Source organism: Geotrypetes seraphini, chromosome 3, assembly GCF_902459505.1.
Source record: "Geotrypetes seraphini chromosome 3, aGeoSer1.1, whole genome shotgun sequence".
In the NCBI taxonomy this organism is placed as follows: Eukaryota; Metazoa; Chordata; class Amphibia; order Gymnophiona; family Dermophiidae; genus Geotrypetes; species Geotrypetes seraphini.
The window spans coordinates 322,755,789-322,768,380 of NC_047086.1; the positions used below are offsets into that span (position 1 = coordinate 322,755,789).

The 12,592-nt window shown below is 43.1% G+C and overlaps 1 protein-coding gene across 6 annotated transcripts in view; it reads right to left on the bottom strand.

The window, feature by feature from the left end:
* RRBP1 (ribosome binding protein 1) overlaps nt 1–12,592 on the bottom strand; it is a 205,083-nt gene that overhangs the window by 74,371 nt on the left and 118,120 nt on the right. For all 6 annotated transcript variants that reach the window (XM_033935933.1, XM_033935932.1, XM_033935929.1 and 3 more), the window contains exon 9: nt 2,696–2,883. In XM_033935933.1, the coding sequence (XP_033791824.1) occupies nt 2,696–2,883 (188 nt within the window). The remainder of the gene's footprint in view (nt 1–2,695; nt 2,884–12,592) is intronic.

A 12,592-nucleotide genomic window follows, 5' to 3' on the forward strand; every position in this document is an offset into this window, starting at 1 on the left:
ATATATATCTTTTTTCTGAAAATCATCTGCTTGGATGTCTAGGTCATAGAAACATAGAAATAGACGGCAGATAAGGGCCACGGCCCATCTAGTCTGCCCACCCCAATGACCCTCCCCATAGAAACTTAACTTTATACCCCATTTTTGACCAAAGACACGTCTAAGTTGAAAACATCCAAATCCAGACTATTTGGACATGGGAGGGACCAGCATTGTGATGCAATGGCCACAAAAACATGCCAACAGAGCAGCGGGACACCCTAACAGGGCACTGCTGTTAACAGTGGTAGAGTAAAGGGAGCAAGCAGACTTCCCTGGATGTCGTCTTCTTGGGGGGTGCCAGTGCCTCTCCTCCTCTCCGCTCCCCCCACATACCTCTTGAAATGTTTGCCGACGTGAGCAGCGTCTTCCACTTGCTACTCGCCCCAGCCTCGGCTCCCTTGTGTCACTTCCTGGTCACAGGAGAGCGCTCAAGTGGGGAGAAGAGTGGGGGGGGGAGCGCTTAAGTGATAGGGAAGAGAGGGGAGGCACACAGCGCAACAATGAGGGGTGCCACTGCTATGCCACTGGCTGTGAACGTCACATAAAGAGTGCCAGAAGTACATCTCGCTATATACCCCTTATAATTTATTTTGAGCCCTCCAAAACGCCCCAAACCCACCTGTCTAACACAATAGCCCTGATGGCTACAGATGGCACCTACATGGCTGTAAAGTAGGGTTTTGGTGGGTTCTAGTGGGCTCACACTTTCCATCATAAATATAATGGTTAGAGTGGTTCACTAGCTCATCCACTGGATTAAGATGTTCTACTAGGTTTTCCCATACTCTTTTTCATTCATATTTTTTTGGGGCAGGTGGGGGCAAGAAAGGATTAGTGAGCAGTAAGGGAGTGTGGGGGATGTTATACTTTTAATACATCCAATGGTCATCTGGTCAGTTTGGATGAATTTCAAAGCCATTTACACTGGAAAACTGTGATTTACAGGTATAAATTAGCTGCTTGAAAATTGCTCTCCTACAATAACAGAAAAAGTATCAGCATTCTTCCACATCGCCATATTTATGGGCAGGTATTCCCCAGAAAGTGTTTTAAGTGGGACTGAAAAATAGCCCACACAGACTGCATTTTGAAGTCTACAGGCCCGATATCCAGAGCGATTTAAGCGGACTAGAGAGTCTCTGGTTCACTTAAATCACCTGTCACAAGAAGACCCAAGATTCCACAGGGAAAGAAGAACAACTCCAAAACAAACGAGACTATGGAAACTCAATGTTCTCGGACCTTGGTTGTAATTTATTCAAAATTTTCTTGATGACAGCAATAAAAACAGTAGAAATTTCATCCACATATATCTAAAGAGGACCTAACATGGGCAGTGTTTCGGCTGAACACGCCTTCATCAGGGATCCTAGGGTATGAATTGCAAAAAAATGTGTAAGTCTAAGTACGTATGTCTAAATACTGAGAATAAATGGTGTCCAATAATATGTGAACTACAAAAAACCGTGTGCGCATGTGATGGTGGAGAGGCAAGACCATGTAATAAAAATGCTAAAAAACCTTGGTGTCCATGTTGGTAATTTGTGAATAGTGAACAATTGTGCGTCAGAATGCATACGTGATAGAGAAGACATGGTGTCCGTGTTGACAAATTGTGAATGGAAATGAAAGAGAATACATAAGGATATAACCAGTCAGCACCAAACTCAAAATTGGCTATTAATTGAATATTATAATGATTAAGGTTTATTCTTTTTCCTTAGGGGATAATTTGTAAAAATGGGGGGGAGGCGGGGTGGGGGGATAGGATAATCTAATTAAACAGTGGTATATTTTAACTGATTAATGGATATAAGAAACATGATATATAGGTATGAGTAGAAAAGAAAAGGGGGTAAATTTATTAGAAATATGTTGTTATGAAATATTAGGGAATATATGTAATATGATGAGAAATATTTGTTGTGCATTAATTTATATAATAAAATGAACATGGAGTTTGAGGAAGAAAGGGTGGAGGGAGGGATAAGATAATGTAAGATTACTTGTATTATGAAAGAGGGATGTCTAAGTATGTATATGTTTGGATAGAATATTTTGTTGATATGGGAGGGGATGGGAGGTGGGTGGAGGGAATTAAAACATATATAATAATATTGTTTAAGAATGACAAGTGAGTTATGTGAATTACTTGTAATAATATTGTACACTTGTTGAAAGAAATAAAAAGGAATAAAGATGAAAAAAAAAAAAATTGGCTATTATTGAGGCAATCTGGGAGTGGAGTTGGCACTTGGCTGATTAAGTGCTGATAGTCAGCTCTTAACTGGCCAAGGTAACTGAATAAATAGGGCCACATAAAAGTTAAGTCCTACGGTGTTCCACTACCAGTTGAGTGTTGAATATCACAGTCAACCGGCTATGCTTTAGCCCAGAAGCCCAGAGATGGCCTGCCATTGAATTTCCAGGCAAAAAACAGGGACAATCAGCAAAACCATCCCATAAATGTTAGCACCCACTTTATACAATTACTCTCCCAAGTTAATGTGCGTGTTTAATTTCGGCATTTAAAAAAAAAAATTTAAAAAAAAGAGAGAGAGAAAAGCACATCAAGATTTGAACAACTAAACAAGCTACTTCTGTGGTTTGTGCTTATTTATGGCAACACAATCCTAACAGTTTTATAGCTGACCTGCAGTTCTTTGGACTTTTCCACCTCATTACCCTGGCTTGCATCCAGAAGAAACTCAATCGATTTAATTCTCTCTGCCAACTGTAGGTTTTCGTCATTCGTCTGTGCCAGCTTTTCTTTGAGACTAGTCAGATCTTCAGATTTCTGCTTCACTTCAGCTTCAGAGGACATTAGTTTTGTCTGTAGATCTGTATGGAAAACAAAGCATATGATTTTTTAAAAATTCATAAATCAGATTTTAAACACTGTTCGAGAGGGTAAAATATGAGAAAATGATCCGAATGCTCAGAGACAATAAAGTGAAGGCAAAATACATGCCAACTGGCAGCACTAATAGAGACCGTACTCTCTCAGAGCTCAAAAGAAATAAAAGGTATTACATGCATACATGCGACTTCCTGCGCAGCATCTGCATTACTGCTCTTCGGTCTGATTTTACAGCTTAACTCCTTAGGAAGGAGGTGAGGTACGCGAGTCTGATTTATTCTGATGCGTAAGAAGAACCCCTAGTACACATAAGCAGCTTTGCCTTCTCTACCGACAAGCAAGAAGAAATCATCCACACTAGTAGGGAATTCCAACCTTGTCTTTTCAGTATTAAACTGAAGTCTTAAGAAGATATAGCGCTCCCTAGCGCCACCTTGTCCCAGTCACACAGAAACAGATCAAGTGTCACAGTGGTTTGTTGGTAAAAGTTGGAATCCCCTAGATCAGGGGTAGGGAACTCTGGTCCTCAAGAGCCATATTCCAGTCGGTTTTTCAGGATTTCCCCAATGAATATGCATTGAAAGAAGTGCATGCAAATAGATCTCATGCATATTCAATGGGGAAATCCTGAAAACCCGACTGGAATACGGCTCTCGAGGACCGGAGTTCCCTACCCCTGCCCTAGATCACGGCCCACTTTCACTAATCTGCTACTGAGTTTTTAAAGAACTTCCGGGTGCATATAAGTTACCTAATGAAACACCAGTAAGAAGGAGCCCATCACAACAGTTTATAATTACAATGAACAATTTTTATTGCACATCAAAAATATGTATCAGGAATTCTTAGATAAATCTTGCTTCAAAAGAACATTTCACAATTAAAGTGCACTGAAATATATTTTTTAAATAGTCAAAAAACACTTAGGGGTCTTTTTATTAAGCTGCGGTAGGTGTTTAACGCACGTTAAACCGTCTGCCATGCTAGCCGCTAATGCCTGCATTGAGCAGGCGTTAGTTGTTTAGCCGGCCGCGGGGGTTAGCGCGTGATGAAATGTCCGATGCGCTAACCCCGCTAGCGCGGCTTGATAAAAGGACCCCTTAAAATTGAATATATAAATGTTTCAATTTGAAATTATAATTAAAAATTACATTAAAAACACAATAAAATATGTGCAAATGCAAAATTATTCCTTGATTAAACCCCCTGAAGTTACTGTTGATGCTTTATGGGATTTAATGGCTAATTTGGGGAAAATCTTTGCGCCCTCAAATTCAGGGCCTGTTTTACAAAGCTTTGCTAGCAGCTGCTGCGCGGTAACGGTCCCAAAGCTCATAGAGATTTAAAGGGCTTCGGGGCTGTTGCCGTGCGGCAGCCGCTAACGCGGCTTTGTAAAACAGGCCCTCAGTGTCTGGAAGGAAGAATTAAAAAACAAGAAGAATTGAAAGAATTAAAAGTTGAAATGGGATCTTTAAAACCTCGGTTGGATAAATATGATAAGGACTTAAGTGAGATACATCAAACTCAGAATGTTATAATTAAGGATAATGTGAACTTGAGGAGAAAGATAGAGATAGTGGAGAACAACGCTCGAAATAATAATTTATGGCTCCTGAACTTTCTTAAGGTGTTTACCGTAACAACAAGGGAGATATTAAAAATATATTTCCTGGAAGTATTTTCAGTTCCAGAGGAATCAATTCTTCCTTTATCTCAGGTTTATTATTTACCAATTAAAGGGCCACAAGACCAGCAAATTCCTAATCAAAATCGAGAACAGTTACATATTTCAACTATTTTGGAGACCTCTGATAAAGAGGCAGCTAAATCTTCAGCATTAGTGGTTTCGGTGGCACTTTTTTTACAGGTAAAATGTGGATTTTGAAAATGTTCTTCAAAAACAGACATAAGGAGTTTCTGGGTTTTAAGATCCAGATATTCCCAGATGTTTCACAGGACACTCAAAAGCGAAGCCGTCAGTTTTTGCTTTTGAAACCAGGAGTTATAGGGAGATTTTTTATTTGAGATATCCAAGCAAATGTATAGTGAGATATCAATCTTTGAAATATATATTTTTTGAACCTTCTCATCTAACTGCTTTGCTCTCCATGAAATGCCTTGAGGGAGCATGACGTTTGAGGATTGATATTTTCTGGAACCAGGTGCTATAATTTCCTCTTTATTTTTTCTAGTTAATCCAGTATTACCTTTATAATTTCCACTTTATGTAATCTTGGATCTATTATTGTGGACTTGAGTGATTAGTCTATAATTTTTTTCATATTTTTGTTTTTCCTAAAATATATAAGACTTTATCAATCTTTTCTGTACACGATTTATGTGTGATAATATAATTGAAACTTGATAAATAAAAACGGGGTTTTTTTTAAAACCACAATAAAATCTTAAAATGTGCAACACTTCACAATAAAGTGCTGATAAACTCTAAAGTGCAAATAATTTCTCTCTCTTCCCTCCCCAGGCTCCAGCCAGTAGCCTACTAAGGAAAGGGACCTCAAATAAGTATTGTCTCAAGTATTCCTCTTATTTTAACAATAACTGTTTCTCTTAAATTCTGTTGCTTTGTGTAATGTGGTTTTTTCCTTTTACAAACACAACAAAGGAGACCCCTGTTCACAGGTAAGCACACTTCTCCCTCCATATTCGCTGTGATAGGGGATTAACAGAACTGCAAATACTGAAAAAACGCGAATAACTTTTTTATATTTATTTGCTGTTTTCTATTAAAAACCGTCGTGAATATGGTGAAACCGCGAATAACATGGTGGGAGACCTGGCCTGTTCCTGAAGGAGAGGCAAAAACACAGTGAAGAAAGTGCTGCGAATCAGCGATTTTCTCTGTAAACGCTTGGAATCAGCAATTTCTCTATGCAAGCAGAAGTAACTTGGGGGGAGGAGCCAGCAAGCTAAAAACCGTGAATAATCGAAGCCACGAATGCTGAAACCGCGAATACGGAGGAAGAAGTGTACTCTTTTATTCTCTGTGTCCTTTTTAGTTTAATTTCTCTTCCAATTCAATGTGTCTAGTTCTGTGTTGTTCTGTTCTCCCTTGCAGGAATCAAACTCTTTTTCAAAAGTAATGGCTTTCCCAAATAGGTAAGTATTTGGTTCAAAACAAATTGGATGTGCACTCCAATAAATTTTTTTTTTTTTTTTAAACCTTGTTTCTTTGGGCCCTCGCTGCTCTCTTGCATAGGGGACCTTGGATGAATTCCGGCGGTTTAGCCTGTACGCAGTTTAGCGGCGGATTATCAAAACGGATTATCTCTCTCTTTAGCAAGGTTTCCAGCAGTCTCTGACACTGATATGAAAATGAGCTCTTCAACACTGAAATGAGTCCTCGAGTGGATTCTTAAAAAATTCATTTTCAAAAAGCAGCGTCCAGGGGTGCCAGTCAATGTCAGAGACTGCTAGAAAGCCCCTGTGTTGTGATGCAGCAGGAGAGATGCCCATTCTCTCTGATACATCACAACACCCCTTCCCTGCAGCAGCAGCAAACACCCCCCAATGGAATGGCAGCAACACCCTCTCCCCCATAACGGTGGCAACACTCCCCCTCTGCAACGGGAGAGATGCCCACACTCTCCCGTTACCCTAAAATCCCCAACGTGACCCCCACTGCAGCGGGAGAGATGTCCACATTCTCCTGCTCTCCTAAAATCCCCACTGCAACCCGACCCAACCCGGTCACCCCTCCCCCTTCCCAAACCGCAGTGGGAGAGATGCCCACTCTCCCCTGTTGGCAATTGACACCTCTCTCCCTTACCTCAAAATAGATGACCTGGAGGGATGCGGTCTCCCTCCACCCAGCTGCCTGTGTTGTCTAAAATAGCCCTTCCCCTCCCATGTTCATCTTAGGATGCATCCTGGAGGGTCCTGAGGCTATGATTGGCCCAAGTTGTTTAAGCCTCCTCCCATGGGAGGGGTTTTATACAACCTGGGCCAATAAGAGCCTCAGGCCCCTCCCCAGATTCACTGGGAAGAGGCCTAAGGCTCTGTGGCTCAGATGCCTAAGGCCCCTCCTATGGGGTGTCCAGGCCAATTAGAGTGTTAGGCCCCTTCCCGGTGCATTCAGGGAGGGGCCCAAGGCTCTGATTGGCCAAAATTGTTTAAGGCCCCTCCCATAGGAGCCTCAGACCTCTCCAGAAATCCTAAGATGCATCGGGGAGGGGAAGGCCCATTTTAGACGATGCCCTCCAACCCAGCCAGCTGATTAACCGTTCCCCTTAACTGTATCCATGACATCCTCTTTGTCTGTCTTGCCTGTTTAGATTGTAAGCTCTTTTGAGCAGGGACTGTTTTTTTACTCTTTGTGACTCTGTACAGCAATGTGTGCATCTGGTAGCGCTATAGAAATAATTAACAGTAGTAGTAGTAAATTTTTTCCAAATTGACTATTATATCTCAAGATCCAAAAACCTTTACTCACAGCACCAAGTCAAGTAACATCCACTCAGCACTGGAACAAAACCCAACTGACAAAACGTTTCTCTTGGAATTCACACCTACACACAGTTCTATAGAACTCACTCAAACTACATGCACACACAGCACACTTATGTATGGCTTAAGGAGCCTACCTGCACCCCAAAAAACACCCCAGAGAAAGTTTCTAACTTTTAAAAATAATTCAAGGGACTACAATTTAGCAACAGTCCCAAAAACAACATGTCTGCAGCTTTTCTCTCTCCCTGTCTCTCTCCCTCATGCACTGGCTCGAGAAGAGCAGTTTCAGCTCACTTCTGGCCTCCTCCCCTGCTGCTGGGGCCATCAGTCAATGAGAAGGCGTAATTTTCACGCCTCTCTCAGGCTGCCTTTAACCCCTAATTGTCCTGCTGCAGACATTTAATGCAAGTGCATGATAAGCGTGCACATGGCCCTATAATTTGTGGCCATTTGGGCCAATAAGCAAATCCCCCTGGACCCTGGCTTCCACTTGCCAGAGTCCCAACACTAAAATGACACCTCTGTGACTTTCTGGAGTCCCCTTTTTGCTCTTCCCAGCCCCGAATAGCCAAGCAAACCCCTGCAAATCCCATGCTGCCACAGCCTTCCCCGTTGGGCACCTAACACGGCCCAAAGGACCCCGGACCTGCACAGCTCACCTTACCCTGCTGGGAGCTGGCCACCACCTGACCTGGTTCCTGGTAGGTCGCAGCCATTGGCACCACTTCTTCGGGCCTTCCCTGGCCCATTTCTGCTCTTCCCAGCGCTAGTATGCAGCTGGGCTCGCTCCCATGCCTCTTCTTCAGGCCCTCTGGCACTGCCTGAAGATCTTTGGTGCCGGATGCATCAGATGGCGGCCGGCACTAAAACACATGCCATAACCGCCAAGAACGCGCTGCCTGCTTCCTCTCTCTTCCCGGTGGCTATGTAGGAACTAAAGAAAAAAAAAATTCCGCGGCTGCTAAGAATGCTCCTGCCATTGGGTCTTGCCTTTAGACCATGGCAGGCAGGACCCCCAAAGACTTCGGGTCACAGTGAGGCCCCAAAGAAGAAAAGAAAAAAATAAACAAAAAAAAAAACCCCAAAAAAACAATGGGCCTAGCAGCCCATCAGGTGGGTTCTTTTTTTTTTTTTTTTTTTTTTTAAATCTCTTTAACCTCTTGTTACAAAGACAATCTATGGATAAAGATGGGGGGTGGGGGGTTTGACCATTAACTGAAAGATCAAAGACAGTATTCATCTGAGACTCATTATCCAGGCATTAATGAGAAGAGAAGGCACAGACTGAGGTCCATTTTGTAGCCTTACAAATTTCTTCCATTGTAACTGAGGTGATGTGGACAACTGATGAAGCCATAGCCCTAGCTTGATGTGTTTTAACTATATCGTGGTAATATTCTTTTCTGTTGGCATGCAGCTTCAGAAGGAAGGTAGGAAGAACTAAGGGCCAATTTGTGCGAAACACTACAACTACTGTAGATTAACCATCCCCTAAACTGTATTCCCCATCCTGGCATCCTGTTTGTCTGTCTCGTCTGTCACGAGACCACGGGAACTCACAGCAGCCATTTTTGTTTGCAGCTCAGCTCATGGTAGGAAGATCGCTCCTGCCCCGCTTCACCACTAGACCACCAGATTTTAAAAAGTAAGCAAGTGGAGAGGCCCGGGAGGCGGGGTGGGTCAGCAAGATGAAAAACCATGAATAATCGAAGTCACAACTACTGAACCCGCGAATATTCAACTCTGTTCCCTGTTCTGCAGGATGTATATAAAACTCTGTAACCCGTGTGTAATTCTGCAACTCGTATTATGCGTGTAACTCTGTAATCTCTTCTGAGCTCTTCTGAGAGGATGGGCTATAAAAACCAAATAAAGAAATAAATAAAAATCCTCTTGTAGTGATTCAGCCAATCTGGGTAATTCTTTGTACTACATGTGCAAATTTAGACTAAACCCATGGCTGGACTTATCAGTGAAAGACCATGTTTTTTGCACTTGGCTCTGCTTTTCAGCTGCTATTGACTTAAGCAAATGAGGCCCCACATCCCTTCACAACCCGACCCAGACTAAATCTTTGAACATTTACTCATGTTCTTTTCATGACTTCACCAAAGCAGAAAGACTGAAATCATGGAAAAAAGACGGCTGTATCTGTCTGCTGGCAAGGAAACAGGCTACTGAGTTTTGAAATACTATAGTATTAAACAAGCATATTTAATTTAAGCTGTTTCTCCTACACCTGAACATCATTCAATGGGAATCGATGACATATAAAGCACTCGGGAACTACAGGGGTCACTTTTTTGAAATGGAAACAAACCAGATTTAAGAAATAATTAAAGCACATCAGTGAAAGAGTAAGCATGAGAGACAAAAACAAGAAATCCGTGAAAAAAAAAAAAATTAATTAAAAAAAAATAAAAATATATATATATATATATATATATACACACACATATATATACACACCACACACACAGTATCATATAGGTATATTTTTATTTCTATGGTTGCAATGGCATAGTACGGGGGGGAGGGGGGACGGACCACCCGGGCACTGTCTTGGTGTGGGTGCTGGCACCTCTCCACACCCCCATGCCACGCTCGTGCCTTCCCTTCTCCGCCCCCCCGTACCTCTTTAAAATATTTGCCATTGCGAGCGACTACTCTAAAATGCTGCTAGCACCGGCCTGGCTCCCTGTGAAATCACTTCCGGGTCGCGGGGCCAGGAAGTGACATCAGAGGGAAAGCCAAAGCCAGCACAAGCAGCAGGCAGAAGCCGCTCGCGCTGGTGATGAGGGAGGGGGTAGAAAGGGAGGGCGCAAGTATGGCGTGGGGGTGAGGAAGGAACGGAGGGGGTGGAGAGGAGGAAGCAGAAGGGTGCCACTGCCCCGGATGCCTCCTACTCACGCTACATCACTGTAGGGTTGTAACATCTATTACATGAAGCTCTATTTTACAAATATATAATTAAATATTACAGATGATTTTTTTTTCTCTATAGAAAATTAAGCAAGTCATAGGGTTAGTTTAGCTGGTGACTACAGGAACTATCCAATGGCAAGGCAGATTGAATAAAGATCAGTGCCATCACAATGCATTCTGAACTACCAGAAATTCCAACTGAACCGAATGGATCTGTTTCTCTAGGGAAAATAAAAGTAAAAACCGGAATCTGAGAATCAGGGATGGAGAGAACAAATAGCAACTGTGAGCCAAGGTTCCCTAGGTGCTCTGCTACCTTTGGCATAGGTTGAATGAAACTGGATAAATAGTTTGAAAGTTATTCAGCATGCAGGAAACCACAATGGTTTTAAAAGGCCAGTTTCCAGACACTGGAAACTAAGCTAAAGCCGAGAATCAAGTTTCAAGTTTATTAATAAAATTTGATAAATCGCCTATTCGAATCACTAAGCGATGTACAAATCAAAAATATAGTAAGATAAAAGAGGTAAACATTTAACAATATTCTTATGTCGTAAACAAACATGAGATTGGGAAGGAAAGGATAAAAGTTACAATTTTCAATTGGGGTAGAAGAAGGGAAAAAACAAAAGGAAAAGGGAAGTAAGCCACAGCATTCTTAGGAATCTAACTCTACTTTTAAATATTGAAAGCGTCTTTAAATAAATAGGATTTTAAAAGTTTTTTAAATGTTCTAAACACTAAAGTGACATTTTATTGTCAAATATATTTTATTGAGCCCAACAAGAACAGCAAACAGAGAACACAGTAAAAAGCAAAACCAGCTCAGAGTTTCAACAATTACCAAACCAACCTTCACCGCCCCCACCCCCTCCCCCAGTCCTCCCTCAAGCCACTGTGGGGAAAAGCTACCCAAAAGGAGAGAGGAAAACAAACATGCATCTCGCGACAAGGATCCGAGTAACATGACAAGAACAACAAATTAACAGTTCAGCAAGCGACTGCGAGCCGCTGGTGTCATTGTATTCCAAAAGGGTTCCAGGGTGCGTTGAAATGCTCGCCCGGGCGATGAGGAGAAATCCTGCACTCCCACATCAGGAGCGTGATCAGGCGCCAGCGCCAGAGAGAATAATCAGGAGCCTCCACCTCCAACCACTTGATCAAGATGCGCTTCAGAACAATCAATACAGTCCACCGGAGAAAAGCTGCCGCCCCAGGTCGTCGGGGATGAAAACGAAGAGAATGTTGTACAGTAATGTTCCAAGTACGGTCCGCCAAGAGAAAAATAGTATCCCAAAAGGTTTGAATGGAGAGGCAGGTCATTGGAACAAGCTTCCAGTGCAGGTGATCGAGGCAGACAGCGTGCCTGACTTTAAGAATAGCACAGTTACTTACCGTAACAGGTGTTATCCAGGGACAGCAGGCAGATATTCTTAATGCATGGGTGACGTCACCGACGGAGCCCCGGTACGGACATTTTTCACTAGAAAGTTCTAGTTGGCCGCACCGCGCATGCGCGAGTGCCTTCCCGCCCGACGGAGGAGTGCGTGATTCCCAGTTAAGATAAGCCAGCTAAGAAGGCAACCCGGGGAGGTGGGTGGGTCGTAAGAATATCTGCCTGCTGTCCCTGGATAACACCTGTTACGGTAAGTAACTGTGCTTTATCCCAGGACAAGCAGGCAGCATATTCTTAACGCATGGGTGACCTCCAAGCTAACAGAGAGGGAGGAGGGATGGTTGGCCATTAGGAAAATAAATTGTGTAATACAGATTGGCCGAAGTGCCCATCCTGTCTGGAGAAGGTATCCAGACAGTAGTGAGTAGTGAATGTGTGAACTGAGGACCAAGTGGCAGCCTTGCAGATTTCCTCGATGGGCGTGGAACGGAGGAAAGCCACAGAAGCAGCCATAGCTCTGACCCTGTGGGCCGTGACAGCACCTTCCCGTGAGAGACCGGCCCGAGCATAACAGAACGCAATGCAGGCAGCAAGCCAGTTGGAAAGCGTCCGTTTGGAGACAGGATGACCTAGACGGTTAGGGTCGAAGGACAAAAGGAGCTGAGGAGATGAGCGGTGAGCCCTGGTACAGTCAAGGTAGTAAGCAAGGGCACGCTTACAGTCCAGCGTGTGCAACGCCTGTTCCCAAGGATGAGAATGGGGCTTAGGGAAAAAGACAGGCAACACAATGGACTGGTTGAGATGAAAGTCCGAGACCACCTTGGGAAGGAATTTAGGATGGGTACGCAGAACCACCTTGTCATAGTGAAAAACAGTGAAAGGTGGGTCGGCAACCAGTGCAT